The following is a 16,504-nucleotide window of genomic DNA, read 5'->3' on the forward strand; positions in this document are numbered from 1 at the left end:
GTTTTACTTAAACATAGTCAGTGACAGTTTAAGTCCATGTGGCTCAATTTACCCCTCACTGGGGGCAAGTTGAGCCAAGATTCCAAGATATTCCAACGTGATTATTTCCAAGGATGCACCAAATCCTGAAAGGTATGTACATATTTAAGGCAAACCCATTACTCTCATCCGCTCAACTCAAACACACTATGAGTAAAATCTGGCTCAACTCACCCCGCTCTCCTCTACCACTGTACATAACCACATGGTGGTGCTGCAGGCCAATCAGTGTGTGGAACAAGTGCCATTTGATCATAAAATGAAAGATTAAAAGTAGACAGTGTTATAAAATCTGTGCTACATTTGAAAGGAATTCAGAGTGAAACTTTTGCATTGTATTTGTGGTTTTTATTTGCACATTATATCCAAAGGCACAGACACTAGCAAAAGAAATAAAAGTACCATGGTTAAATCATTAGGACAATGTGATATAGTTTCAGGTACTGTAGTTGATTGATCATCATTACCATCCATCATCATCACTGTAACATGGTACTGTCATATATATGTAGTCAACATATGCTTGAAGAATAATGAGCAGAAATGTCCACATTATGAAGCTTGCTTTGGTTTTTAGTTTGAGTGCAATAACAACAAAATCTCCCCAGCTGAGACTTTATTTCCATAAAGATATGATTATTTCAAGTGTTCATCCAGAAAGCATCTATAAACAATGTCTTAACGTAGTAAATGAGAGAATTCTGTGTTGGTTGATTATTTTCAATAATTAAAAGAATTAAATAGCTTTTATATGAACAGATAAGTGTAAAGAAACATGTCACTGTTTGGTAAAGTATGACTTTACCAGGGGCAGTGACCAGTGACAGTATGTCAAGCATGAACGTCCATGTTGTGTGTCATACATGAATCCGTCTGGAGTCCCTTCTGATTATGTTCACCTCACATGAGCCCTGCAATGTCTACATTCTTAATGTCAAGGGCATGAGGCATATTTAAACAGCCAGGAATGCTGCCGTCATTATAACATTTATAAATATTTAATGTTACCCGTTACATACTGTACTGCAAAACTATAAACTGATGTTGTGGCCAGTATCAAGTGCAATAGCATGTTAAGTGCAATAAAATATAAAATACAGTTTGAATCACACTCAGTTATCTACATAACAAACCCATAAACGACACATGAAAAAAGTCTTGTCTCTTGTGTCACTAGTCCCAGATTGTTTCATTATTACACCAGTCCTCCAGAGTCTTCCTCATACAGACATCATCTGGGCAGGTGGCTGATGTGGGGTAAGGTGGTGCTGTCCAGTCCAGAGTGGGTCTCGGAGCGGCCTGCAGAAGTGTCTGTGAGGGAGAGGGAACACACAGCGTGTGTCTGCGGGGCCGATGTGTGTGTTTATGAGGTACTCAGTGGGTGGAGTGAACACCAGAGAGAACGGGGATGGATGGATGTTCAGAGGACATGGCCTCCCTTCCTGAAGACACCTGTGACAAACACATATAATCACAATGAACTAACTCTAAAGTGACAGCACAATAATCCACAGCACTCATCAATTCATCATTTTTAATGCTGGATGTGTTTCAGGTTTTGTCTTCTCCAGATGTTCACTGATGGACTGGAGTGCTGTGGATTATTGGGATGTTTTTATCAGACTCTCATTCTGACGGCACCCATTCACTGCAGAGCATCCATTGATGAGACACTGATGCAGTGCTACATTTCTCCAAACCGGATGAAGAAACAAACTCATCTACATCCAAACCTGAGAGTGAGCAGATTTTCATTTGTAGGTGAACTATTGATGGGAACACACTGAGTGTTTCTGTGAATGTGAATGTTGAAGTGTGTTGGGACAGTACCTGCAGTGAGTGTGGAGGTCTCCATGGCTGTAGAAGAGCTTGTCTGTGTGCTGTCTCTCTCCTCCTGTGTTGTTGTTGTTGTTGTTGGTTTTCTGGTTGTGTAAACCCTCTCTCTGCAGCTCCACACCGTCCATTTGTTGGCAAAACGCTCCATTTTTTCTTTCCCTACACATCAGATAACGCACACTCATTACCAGTCATCCGCATCAATGGTGGCTTTACCTGACTTGCTTCACATCTGTCTTTCTCTCCTCATGAGCTGACTGACGTGAGCACTTCTGAGTAATTCTTCTCAAATCACATTCTCAATCATGTCCAGTTTGGTTTGCTGACAACATCTGGGCGCAGTGTTTTGGAGAGAGTGTGTGGTACCTTGATAATTACAAGCAACTAAACTAAACCCTAACTCTATAGTACATGAATATCCTGCTTAATTACTACTAGTCAGAAGTTATAATTGGATAACTACAGTGTATAAACATTATTTGCAATTAAATGAAAACATGTTATAGATTAAATTCATATTAAATGCAATTACATTACACTGAAGAGAGTATTTTTGACCCATAATTAGCCTACTTCTGTCTATGAAATATAGTAAAGTGACTGCTGAATGAACTGACAAGAATTTATTATAAACTAAAATATACTTTAAAGACATTTTTCTTGAAACTTGTATGTCATGTATTTAAATATATTTGTAATTAGACATATGAAATTAGAATTTAATACATTTAATATTAGCTTTAAATATAATATCAAATAACACACTACATGTTAAAATTATAAACATGTACTTTCCGTGTTCTTTAGTATGTTAGTTAACACATCACAATAAGTGTACTTCTATAAAACTACAAAAGATTATGATGTAAAATGTACTTTAAAGTAAAACTTACATTTTGACATTATTACAAGGTGCACTTAAGTGTTTTAAGAAACAGTCATGAAAGTCTCTCTTTAATTCACTTAAACAGCCCTTTATTTCATTCATATTATAATAAAATTATATGCAAGTGCAATTTTTAAAAAATATACTTTTCAGATTTGAAATATACTGCAAATGCACTTTCATCACAATTAAGTGCACGTATTTCACAAGGGAATGAAGACATGACATGGTTTTGAAGTAAATGGTGACAGAATTAAATTAAAGATGTAGGTGATAAACAAACCAGGTTTTGATAGCTCTGTGTATATTCTATCTGTTTCGCACCTCTCCATCTTTCTCCTCTCCTCTCGTTTCACATGTCTCACCAGACAGGAAGTGATGAAGAAGATGCACATGAAGAGGATGATGGCTGAGCTGATGAAGGACACAAGAAGAGCTAAACGAAAGCCATTATCCTCGAACCGAGACAAAGCTGCACAAACACAGAAACCAAACACACAGTGAGAGGATGACAGCAGCAGATATGTTTCTGTAGTTTTGATCATATGTGTTGGTGAACATATGAAACTTGAACATGTTTTAAAGAGAGACTCTGAGCAGTTCTGAATCCTAATATGCTGTATTTATAAGGTTACAGCTTAATTTATATCAGCAATGTAATCCCACTCTTTAGTGTGACAATCCCTTTTTAAGTCTTAATGCAAATATTTTATTATATTCTTTGTATTATTATAAAATGAGAATTGTTTCACATTCTGAATCAAGTTCCATATCAAATTGTGGCAATAATTTTCTGCAGCCATCGGCAAGAATAATGTGACTAATGTAAGAAATTAGTTACATTAGTACTCACATTATCAACTCCTCTCTTCACTCTGGAACATTTCCCTCAGCATTCAAGCAGGCTCGGGTAAGCCCATTGCTTAATAAACCATCTCTAAATCCAGCACTTCTAGAAAACTACAGACTGGTATCCCTGCTTCCATTCATTGCAAAGACACTTGAGCGAGCTGTGTTCAACCAGCTTTCCATGTTCCTTGTAAAGAACAACCTCCTGGACAGCAACCAATCTGGCTTCAGAAGTGTATGCTGCTTCTGACACTGTTAATCACCAGATTCTCCTGTCCACCCTCAGAAAGATGGGGATCTCTGGAACTGCTCTCCTGTGGGTTAAGTCCTACCTCTCTGACAGGTCCTTCAGTGTGTCTTGGAGGGGTGGTGTTTCTAAGTCACAACACCTTGCTACTGGGGTTCCTCAAGGCTCACTACTTGGACTACTTCTCTTCTACATCTACATGACATCTTTAGGATCTGTCATTCAGAAGCATGGCTTTTCTTTTCACTGCTACACTGATGACACCCAACTCTACTTCTCATTCCAGCCTGATGACCCGACGGTAGCTGCTCGCATTTCAGCCTGGTGGTTCCAGCTAACCCATTGCTTCATCACAACTTCTCTATACAGCTGGGCTCGTCAACCATAACTCCTTCGAGGACAGCCAGAAACCTAGGAGTTGTGATGGATCATCAGTTAAGCTTCACTGACCACATTGCTACAACGACCCGGTCCTGCAGGTTTGCCTTATACAACATTAGGAAGATTAGACCCTTCCTGTCAGAGCAAGCAACCCAACTTCTTGTCCAAGCTCTTGTTCTCTCCAGACTGGACTATTGTAATGCTCTCCTGGCTCTTCCTGCATGTACTGTCAAGCCTCTGCAAATGATCCAGAATGCAGCAGCGAGGGTTGTCTTCAATGAGCCAAAATAAGCTCATGTTACTCCTCTCCTCATCAGGTTACACTGGCTACCAGTAGCCGCTCGCATCAAATTCAAGGTACTGATGCTTGCCTACAAGACAACCACTGGCACGGCACCAACTTACCTAAACTCACTGGTTAAATCCTATGTGCCCTCCAGAAGTTTGCGCTCTGCAAGTGAACAACGCCTTGTGGTGCCATCCCAAAGAAATTCAAAATCACTCTCACGGACCTTTTCCTGGACTGTGCCCAGCTGGTGGAATGACCTCCCAATCTCTCTCGTTTTCAAGAAACATCTAAAGACTCATCTTTTTCGCCAGCACTTAACTAACTAATACTAACTTACCACTTACCATTTATTTTCTTGTCTATTATATTTAAAAATAAAAAATAAAAACCTGTCTCTGTGTTCTGTACTAGACTAACTGAGACTTGTCATGGCACTTGTATACTGTTGTTGTTCTCTTGTTGATCTGACTGCTTCTATTGTCCTCGTTTGTAAGTCGCTTTGGATAAAAGTGTCTGCTAAATGATTAAATGTAAATGGTCTTATATCAACCGAGATATTGGCCCTTCAGTACTGAGAATAGCAAGATACTGTTTTGAAGGGTTGACAAATGTAAGTGTGTTCACATCTCTCTTGCTTCAAATGTATCATATGTGTGTGAGTGTGTCTTACGTTTACACTCTGGAGTCCCTCCGCTCCAGTGAGTCTCATCACTGCCCCACACACAGGTCATCTGACCACCGCTGACCGCTCTGTGTCTGGAGGGGCACTGGAGGCTCATCACGCTGCCCACGCTCGTCCCATCACCGGACACCAGCTTCAGAGTCCCGACCGCAGGAGACAGCAGCGGAGCGCACTGACCTGAGCGAGCCAATAACACCCACCTTACAGAGCTGCCATGATAAGAAATAGTTCACCTAAAAATGAACGTTTACTCACCCTCAAGCCATGTGGCTCACCCCAGTGAATGGGTGACGTCAGTATAAGAGTCCAAACAGCTGATAAAAACACCATTCCATCAGATAACATCTGGAGAAGACAAAAGCTGAAACAAATCCAGCATTAAGATGCTTTTAACTCCAATACGAGTGGGATCTTCAGGTGTCTGGCTTTATAAACTGTGCATATCATGAGCACCCTGATTGACCTGCTCATATTGCATCTTACATAATTTTACAATCAGTTGTAAATCAGTTACACACAGTTTTGAGTTTATGACTGCTGGGGCCAATCAGAGGTGTTCAGATGAGTCGGCACTGACTGAAATGCTGGAGTTTTGATCTGTGACTGAATTCTGCTCTCTGGTGAATTCTCTCATCAGAAACAACAAAGTGCAGATGTCTGTGTGAAGTAGAGGAGATCCCTTTGACAGTGAAGACGGCTGAACTGATAATAACAGGAGTTCTTTGAGAGTGTTTAAACACACTAGACTGAAGTCAAAAATAACCTGACCGCTAATGTGAATGTTCTCCGTTCACTTGCAGTATGATTTAATCACTGGTTTAGTAACTGTGGAAATAGAAGAATATGAAATACTTAATAAATTACAATGTTTTATTAAAATTTGAATATGCTAAATATAAATTCAGTCTTATTAAATATTTTATGACATGAAACCCATATCTGGTAGGCCTAAAAAGATGCGTAGTTAATAGATTTCACTAACATTAAGCTACTTTTATTATGTTTACTATTATTAAGTATTATAGACTCATATTTGAGTTAAAATCATCTTAATACTGGATGTGTTTCAGGTTTTGTCTTCTCCAGATGTTCACTGATGGACTGGAGTGCTGTGGATTATTGTGATGTTTTTATCAGACTCTCATTCTGACGGCACCCATTCACTGCAGAGCATCCATTGATGAGACACTGATGCAGTGCTACATTTCTACAAACCGGATGAAGAAACAAACTCATTCTGATCTTGGACAACCGACGTCTATTTCCAGCAAATGTTCATTTTTGGGTGAACTTTCCTTTAATTGATCACCACGATCAATAGTTTAGAAAAGCAGAAAGTAAAAAGATACTAATAAGCAAAAGCTAAAGCAAAGTTAAAGTGTCCAGAATGCTGTAGGTTAATTTATGCGTGTCGGTTCTCAGATGGCTCAGTTCCTGCATTGCTACTGTTGTAATAGTGAGAATTGAAACTGTAAAGCAGGTGTGAGCTATACTGTAAATGGGTGGCTAACAAATACCATAGACATAAACCTGTTTTAATGACACAAAAGTTCAGGCTAAAATTTATACACAGTTGAGACCAGGGGTCTCATTTATAAACACAAAATAGGCTTAGAAATTGTGTACGCATTTTTTTACATACATATCTGGATTTTTAAAAATAAACTTACCGTACAGACATTATAAACCATGTGTACAAACTCTTTTTCATGGAGTGAAAAAAATAATGAAGTAAACAACGACTTTAAACTCTTTTCATGTCGATATATACATTTACATTAAATATTCCACTCGCATTAAAAGAGATTAACACTGAAATTACATAATTTCACAAACAACATAATTGCATAATTTCATTAGCAATAAACAATTTTCCTGTGACGTTATTTTTATTAAAGCGAGGAGTGCTATAGATGCACAATAATTAATCTTTAAACTAAACTACAGACCAAATGTTAAGAGAAATATTTTAACGAGAACAATGATGTGCACTTATTCTGATATTATGACACTGCTGGATTACTGTTCAACCACAGCTGGACGGAGCTGTTAATGTGTGTAAAGTCATCTCTAGTACATTGTGAATAATTCCACTATATTTGGAGGACATAACTAGGAGAAAACTGTAAGAATGGCATGTTTCCTTTTTTACAATACTCCGTCAGTGACGCGCCGAATCAGACAATACACTGCAATAAATATGCGTTTACTGTTTCCACTAAAATAGCTAAAATATGCTTATCTTATCAGCAAAACTGCACGCATTTAATTTGAAATAATCTAAATTCTATTTGGCCAGTGTAAAAGAAAGATAATTTAAATATCTGAGAACTATTTGAAACCATTTTGTTTTTATTGATACTTTCATGTATTTAATCTAAAACGCAGCAGGGAAACTATTTCCCTACTGTCTCTGTGTTAAACATGTCACGAGCATGGGAATTCACATGTAAATGATATGCAGATGAGGTTATGCATAGTAAAACAAGGCGTTGTAAGCTCCATATATGGTGATTTCTGGGAGGAGACGAGGTGGAGATCCCTGACTGGGATTTAACTTTTGGACGTACACAAAATCTAGCTTTTGTGCCTACGTAAAATTTTAGTAGGAAATCTACGGAGAGTTTTATAAATGAGACCCCAGGGCTGTTTTGTCACACATATGATGTCACACATTTTGCTCCAGTGAATATTGCTTAGGATAGGTTAATTGCACAGACAATTGAAATAGACAAAAAGATAATTAAATGGACTATAAAGATAGTTATACAGACTCTGGTAAGGTTCAAACTCTGTACTGAGCATTCAAGCATGCAGCTTTCAGAATATTTCCTGTCTTAAACTTACTCAAGCTTGACAGACAGCTGTTTTAAATACACAGATTAAAATGGCATCTGTTTGTCAGAATATTTTCTGTGATGAGTTTTGCTGCCTCATGTCACATATGACTGAGTTTGCCACTGAGTAGAGACCAGGTTAATGTTCTGTAGACTAACACATTTTAACAACTGAAAGTGTGCAGAACGTAATATTGATGACTTTTAGGAGGGACTGAGAGGGCTAGTGTGTTTATCAGCAGTGCATGAAACACAAAAATATAGCTGAATTTTAGAGAAGGCTACATGATTTAACTTTTGGTCTGTCCCTCCCTGTCCTTGGAATAAGAAGGCCTTTAACTAAAGCTTTAGATTTTATGATACTATGTGACATAAATTTTTTTACATTTGTGTTCCACTGACAAAATAACAATGTACAGTTTATATAAATACTGTATATATATATATATATATATATATATAATGAGTAATTATATATCTCAACATAGGTAAACCTCATGTTGACATAACAGAAAACACAGGATGAAGAAAAGCATTGCGTGTTTCCGATCAGAGAACCGCTGTTATTTGCACAGACGTGTTTCCTGCTCTCATATCATCCTGTCTACAGTTATACACATGAAAACCCCAAAACCCCCTCTCTCTCTCTCTCTCTCTCTCTCAAACACACACACACACACACACACACACACATTTTCAGTTTTTCTGAATTGCTAAAACACTAAACCCCTTTCTTTCACTTAAACACTTGTCACACTGTGATGCACTTGTGCTGAAAAATGCTAAACACAAGCAGCAAAAGTTAAACACTACTAAAGCACAGTTGTCATCATTTACACACAATGATTCAAAATTGTACAGACCTTGAACTTACAGTATTTGAGTGTACTGTAACATGCTATTCATTACAGTTTTTCTCAGGCACTTTGGTGCATTTCTCAGATCAGAAATGAAATTCTCAAAACTACTTGTACAACCATCTAGTCATTTATACACATCATAAAACCAGTTTCTCATTCTTTAGAACACATTGTGATTGCTTTTGAACATTCATGTAATTGATTACGCACATTTATCTGCAGTTTCCTACATTATCAGTTGCTAATCAATCAGGCACGTGCACACATAGACATCAAAGGGGGCTTGAGCACCTGCCCTTTTTATTCCTGGAGACAAAGTGCCCTTTTTTATGGGGTGCTTTTTTTTTTTTTTTGAAAAAATAATATATATTCCTGTTTGCGCACAGCTTCCCTGTCAAACAATTATATTTATTGAAGAATTGTATATTTAAATATCAGGTCAGGAGTTTTGAAGCGCTCACTGACCCCCAACCCCCGATTAAGGGATAATCGCTATACATTATCCTCCTGCTTATTACATGGCTACCTACCAAATAAACAAATAATTTCAAGAAATAAATAACAGACCGCATTCTACATTGAGTGAATTCTATGGAGGAGAGGAGCAGAAGTTGAAAACAGAGCTCAGGGTTTTTCATGCATCTTTCCCAAACACATCCACCATGAAGGAGATGTTAAAGACACTGAGAGACAACAGTGGACAGGATATCTTTCCAACACTGGTGGAAATGATAAGAACTTATGCAACAATTCCAGTGTCAACAGCAACAGTGGAGAGGTCATTTTCCAAGCTCAAACTGGTTAAAGACACACTCAGAAGCCTATGCACTGAAGAAAGGCTTTCTGATCTCCTCCTGGCTATTGAGAAAGACATTCCTGTAAACCACAGTGAAGTTATAAACATCTACAGGGACATGGCCCCCAGAAGGTTGCCGCTGGAAGGGAGGAAGGAGAGACAACCAGGGAATGGAAGTAACAGATTTTATTCTGAAGTAGAAAACCCTTTTTTTGTAAGAATTTTATTAAGTTGCTGTATTTTTTCAATCATTTTTGCAGTGATTTTTTCAGTAAAGTTAACAAAATAGCAGCAACAACCCTCTTCAGTTTAGAGTGAATATTTGTGTTGATTTAAAAGTGTTATGTGTTCTGATAACACCAAAATAATTAAAATGATGTAGTGCCTTGTGCAAAAAAATAAACAAATTATTAGTAAAACACACCCCTCTGCTTGATGCAGTTATTTTGGTTCTTCTAAATATATACTTGAAACTAGTAGCATAGAAAATGTTTTCAAAACATGCACATTGTGGGATGGTTTCCTTCGCTGCTCTATAAACCTAGTGAATACTAAGGAGACCATGGTTTCTGTGTGAACTGATTATTTTGTAGACATCTTTTGAAAATTAGAGTTTGAGGAAGATAAAATTAATTAACTTTTTAAATTTTTTTTTTAAAGGAAGTCAGTGTTGTGTTAATATATATACTTTTTTGTTTTAAAAAAAGAAAAAAAAATACGTAATTATAAGAAGTGCCCTTTATTTCACTTGAGCCCCTGCCCCTCAAAATGTCTGTGCACGTCCCTGTAATCAATGCAAATCAATGTCTTTGGGATCTGCAGAAAATCACAGGCAGGTGACTTTGATCAGGGTTGGAGCTAAACTCTGCAGCGCATTGGACCTCCAGGGCAAATTACAGTATTTGTTTTTCTAAGAATAATTATGTACTGCATGTACACTTAGGAAGATATTGTCAAAATTTCACCTGTAGTAAGTCAGTCTTGTAAATACAAACCTACTTACACCTTTGCAACATAAAAAACCCTTTTGGTGAATTACAGCAATTGTTTTCTAAGAATAATTATGCACGTTATGTACAGTCAGGGAATCACAAAGGTAAACATTTGGAACATGAAAACCCCAATTTTTATGAATTACTGTATTTTCCCCCCTAAAGACTTTATTAGGGAGGGTATTGTCTAAGGTGACATACTGGTTAAATATTTTCAGTCAGTTTGCCCACAAGGCATTTACTATGGCTTTGTAAACATAATTTGTATTAATGATTGGACTTCGTTTTAAACTGAGAGGTAAATTTGCAGACGGTCCCTAAAGCATCCTAGATAAATATATTCAGCAAATATCAAACCTAAAACTAACTTTACTGCGCTAAAGATATTTGCCCGACAAAAACTACATCGGATCCCTGTACAAACAGTAATGTTAACTGTTACTATCGAATTCAAACTCAATCAGCAATGTTTTTAATTACAACTGGTATGACTATTAATCTACAACCGCTTTATTTTAAAATATCCCGGTTTCAGTATAATTAAGCAACTTACTCAAATTAATTAACATATTTAAATTGAATTACTAGGTCTATTCGTTAGAGTTTGTTATTGTATATTAATCATAATTTCCTATTATTTCCATAGCCACTTGCATCTAACTTGTTACGTGCACGAACATCTGTGTGAGAACACTGAAGTGTCACCGAGCAATCATGTGCTTTAAAACAACTCAAAGCTCTAACCTTACAGAAACCAACACATTTCAGAAAGTCATGTGTTTATGAAAACATTGGTATCTACCTGTCTGGTTGTGAACGCTGCCCCAGTCCCCCATCACTGATTCAGATGCACCGGTGAAAGCCATTCAAACTGTGGCACGAGCGCTTTCTCTTCACTTCTCTTTCCGCCTCTCCTCTCCTCTTGTCTCCGAGCCAGCGGACCCGCGCATGCGCAGAGAGAGAGCGACAGACTGGCAGTAGCCTATGTTCAGTCTGGAGCGAGTATTTAGGATTTATGAGGAGGACGCGCTGTCTCGAAGCGGTCGCTCTGTCTTAGAGGCTTAACCTGCGTTACTCATCGATGTAGGTGCAGGTGACCGCTGGAGGAATCAACTAGCCTAGAGTAAAAATAAGACAAAGATAATTAGACAGTAGTCTTAAAGGCCAATAAAAAAAAAAAAAAAAAAAATCCTAAATAATTTTACTTAAAAAAAAAAACAATCTTTTGGAAAACATTTATACCTCATTATTTACATTCTGACATGATGTGATTTTTTTTTTTTTAATCTACTCACTCCAAAGCTTATAGCTCCTAAAAATAGTATGATCAGTTCAAGCGCTATCCTGAAGTTAAGAGATTTTGCTTAGGAATTGTTATCAGACTGTGACATGTTAAATGGAATAGGTAGCCAATGTATATTGAATTAAACACACTCGGGACTGGTGTTCATTTAGTCTATGCATTCTGAGGATGTTTTGAAATTGCAATGGTCTCTAAAATACATAAATTGTAGATAACCCGTTGACGCGTTATCTGGTTAATGCACGGCACGCCTCAGTTTTTCTGATGACTGTAAATCAAAATAATATAATTAATGCAGTTTAGTCTCAAGGCCTTATCTTAATGCTGATGACTTGTAGAGGAAGTTAGGTGTTGTCTTACAAAAACTGGGTTTCATTAAGCAGGAAAATAAAGTGAAAGTTGAGCAAGGGTTTGAAGTAGATGTTAGTGAGAGTTTAAAAGCATCCTGAAGCCAGATGGAGAGTCTCAGAAAGAAGAACTACTGCAGGAAGTACTGCAGGTGCCTGCAGAGCCGTGACCAGCTGAGAGCTTGAACAAGTGCATGCGTCACTTCCTGTTTGCTGCTGCCACGTGGTTTGAGTTCAGAGCTCCGTCAAGTTCATTCTTTATCACCTTTTTATCTTAAAATCAGTTTTATACACCGTCATTTTCATTTCTATTAAGTGTGAACATATCCCCTATTGTTTTCTACAGCAAAAATAATCAGATCACCTTATCACTGGTTCTGGTATTTTATGACATGACGCTGATCTCATATTGCTTACGCTCTATTCGCACACATTATTATTGTTTTACTCATGAGTGCACTGTTTACTTGCTTTAATGGTAGATGTCTGTCTACTTTTGAGTGCAGGTGAAGACACGTTCGAGCTTCACTCGGTCCACGATCTACTGGTGAAGCAGGCCCGAGAGCAGAGAGCCACGCTGGTAACAGTCCAGGGTAAGTCTATGGAGGAGACTCCATCATTCTACTCACTTAAATGACAGAAGTACTTGCGCTGTCCAATCTATTAAGACTGTGTCTGTTCCTCGAATAGTTAGGTCAAAATATACATTTAATGTAGGATCTAGAAAAAAAATCTGGTAGTGATTAAACGAGGAAAATGCTAATAAACAAACAAAAACTATTTGGTTTGAGCTCATAAATATTAGATCACTCACACCCAAAGCAGTTATTGTAAATTAAATGATCACAGATAATAGTTTTGATGCACTCTGCTTGACTGAAACCTGGCTAAAACCAAATGATTATTTTGGTCTAAATGAGTCCACTCCACCAAACTACTGTTATAAGCATGAGCCCCGTCAGACTGGTCAACAATATATAGTGATATTCTCAATGTTACCCAGAAAACAGTATACAGGTGTAACTCATTAGAAATACTTCTGCTAAATGTTACACTGTCAGACATGCAAAAGAAATCTAATGTATCTCTTGCTCTGGCTACTGTGTATAGACCACCAGGGCCATATACAGAATTCCTAAAATAATTTGCAGATTTCCTCTCCTTCTGGTTACAGTTGATAAGCGCTAATCATGGGAGATTTTAATATTCACGTTGATAATAAAAATGATGCATTAGGACTTGCGTTTACTGACCTAATAAACTCTTTTGGAGTCAAGCAAAATGTCACTCATTGTCTTAATCATACGCTAATTATATTGCTTGGAAATTACCTTACTGATATAGATATCGTACCTCAAAGTGATGATGTTACAGACCATTTCCTTGTATCTTGCATGCTGCATATTCCTGATATTAACTATATCACTCCACAGTATCATCCGGGAAGAACTATTGTGCCAACCACTAAATATAGAATTATAAATAACCGGCCTGATTTATCTCAACTGCTCTGTGTACCCATGAATACACATGAACTAGATAAAATGACTGGCAACATGGGCAATATCTTCTCTAATACATTTGAAGCTGTTGTCAAAACTGAAGAAAGGTTTTGGTATAACATGGTATAACAGTAATACCCATTCTCTCAAGAAAGAAACTCGTAATTTTGAGCGCAAATGGAGAAAAACTCACTTAGAAGTTTTTAGAATTGCGTGGATAATCAGTATGTCCAGCTATAGACAGACTCTAAAAGATTTTATTTAGCACAATGGCTAGATTAACTAATGATCAGACTTCATCCAAATTAAATATTCCCTTACAGTTTAGTAGCAATGACTATATGAATTTATGGACGTCAATACCGTCGTGTGGGAGAGCTCTTTGCTGATGTCAGCGTTGTGAATCGAGTAGCCCATGGTGGCAGTGGGGTTATGGTATGGGCGTATGTTATGGACAATGAACACCAATGCATTTTATTGATGGCATTCTGAATGCACAGAGATACAGTGATGAGATCCTGAGGCCCATTGTTGAGCCATTCATCCAGGACCATCACCTCATGTTGCAGCATGATAATGCACGGCGCCATGTTGCAAGGATCTGTACAGAATTCCTGGAAGCTGAAAACATCCCAGTTCTTACATGGCCATCATATTCACCAGACATGTCACCCATTGAGCATGTTTGAGATGCTCTGGATCAGCGTATAATGAATGGACCAATATTCCACAGGCTACAATCAACAGCCTGATCAACTCTATGTGAAGGAGATGTGTTGCACTTAGGGGTGTAACGATTCACTCGTTTTCTCGATGCATCGATTACAAACCCTGACGATTCAAATGCATCGATCTCGGACAGTAATTGATTCAAAATGCTAAATATCGAATGAATCGCGATTTCTATAGCGATTCTATGCTATCAAAATATATACACATTAAATTACTACACGCACTAATTAATGGAGACCTTGAAGAGTGTTCGTGAATCGTGCCTCTAATCTGTCCTTCACGTGCTCCACTGTTTACCGCCTGAGACTGTCAAAGGATTGCGCTCGCACTCCGTTCGTCTCTGACGCAGCTGATGACGTGTGATCTATAGGACTCATGGCCAGTGATACTAAAGTGAGCCTAAGGCACACCTGTGCAATAATCATGCTGTCTAATCAGCATCTTGATATGCCACATCTGTGAGGTGGATGGATTATTTCGGCAACAGTGCTCGTTAACACAGATTTAGACAGATTTATGAACAATATTTAAAAGAAATATACATTTCCATACAATTACATTTTCATCAGACTACAGATTGCTTGATAATTTTTAGTGAGCTTGGGCTCTGAATGAACAAAACAAATTACATATAAAAAACATCTACTGAAAGAAAATAATGCAGCTATTAAATTAATATGTATGATAATACAATTAAATTGGCATATTAATGGAATTTTATTAAATCATATCACATACAGAAAGCTTAAATTTAAAAAAAGAAACAAATATTTAATATTAACAAAATTAACTGTTGATTAACAATACACACCAATGGTTACCAACTGCGCTATTCTACTTTTTTTCTGTTAAACATTAGCATTTAAATGAAAACACTTAAGTTGGTGCACACTCATGGTTCAACTATTCTACTTTATTCAGTTAAAACATTGATTCTTACGTTGATGCACACTAATGGTTTCTAACTGCACTATTTTACTTTATTCAGTGAAATGTTTTTATTAAAATGCAGTTAGACAGTCAACTACATTTACCTTCCCCAACAGCTTTTTGGCATTCTAAACCCTCCATACTTTATCTGCGTTATGTGTGCACACGGGTGAACCTTGACATCTAGGGAAGAACGTTGCGAGAGAATAGCCCCAACCCCAATGCCGGAAGCGTCAACCTCGACAATAAATTGTCTTTCAGGGTCTGGGGTGACTAAAATAGGCGCGGAGGTGAATAATCTCTTGAGTCGATCATAAGCCCCTTGCGCCACCTCAGACCAAACAAACTGAGATTTAGTCGAGGTGAGGGCTGATAGCGGAGTGGCTACTTGACTAAAGTTGCGTATGAACCGTCTGTAAAAATTAGCGAAACCTAAAAACCGCTGGAGCGCAACTCGGGACTCGGGAATGGGCCAATCGAGAACTGCCCGCACCTTCTCGGGATCCATGCTGATGCCCTCAGCGGAGACCACCGTTACCAGGAAAGTGACCAATCGAGAGTGGAACACGCACTTTTCAGACTTGACAAAAAGACGGTTCTCTAGTAATCGTTGTAAAACCCGGCGAACGTGTTGAACATGAATCTCGAGTGAGGGTGAGAAAATGAGGATATCATCCAGATACACGAATACAAAGATGTTTAACATGTCCCGCAGGACATCATTGACCAAAGCCTGAAATACAGCGGGAGCATTGACCAGCTCGAACGGGAGAACACGATATTCAAAGTGACCAATGGGGGTGTTAAACGCAGTCTTCCATTCGTCCCCTTGCTTAATGCAGACAAGATGGTAAGCGTTGCGCAAATCTAATTTAGTGAAGATCTTTGCGCCCTGCAAGATTTCAAAAGCTTCCGACATAAGAGGCAAGGGATAACGGTTCTTGATCGTAATGTCGTTCAACCCTCGATAATCAATACAAAGGCGCAAGGACCCGT

At 38.0% G+C, this 16,504-nt stretch overlaps 1 protein-coding gene across 3 annotated transcripts; it reads right to left on the reverse strand.

The window, feature by feature from the left end:
• Positions 1–365: 365 nt before the first annotated feature.
• LOC113107785 (sushi domain-containing protein 3-like) lies at positions 366–11,630 on the reverse strand. Of its 3 annotated transcripts, none has more exons than XM_026270497.1 (5): positions 11,497–11,624; positions 5,198–5,386; positions 3,086–3,233; positions 1,870–2,034; positions 366–1,491 (listed from the first exon to the last, which is right to left on the reverse strand). In XM_026270497.1, exons 1-5 carry the CDS (start codon positions 11,558–11,560, stop codon positions 1,260–1,262), a joined length of 798 nt encoding a protein of 265 aa, XP_026126282.1. In that variant the 5' UTR covers positions 11,561–11,624; the 3' UTR covers positions 366–1,259. The 3 variants fall into 3 exon arrangements, with proteins under 3 accessions (XP_026126282.1, XP_026126284.1, XP_026126285.1); XM_026270499.1 differs by lacking the exon at positions 11,497–11,624 and adding an exon at positions 5,465–6,272; XM_026270500.1 differs by having other exon boundaries at positions 1,316–1,491; positions 3,045–3,233; positions 11,497–11,630.
• Positions 11,631–16,504: the final 4,874 nt, after the last annotated feature.

Source organism: Carassius auratus, chromosome 8 (assembly GCF_003368295.1).
Source record: "Carassius auratus strain Wakin chromosome 8, ASM336829v1, whole genome shotgun sequence".
In the NCBI taxonomy this organism is placed as follows: Eukaryota; Metazoa; Chordata; class Actinopteri; order Cypriniformes; family Cyprinidae; genus Carassius; species Carassius auratus.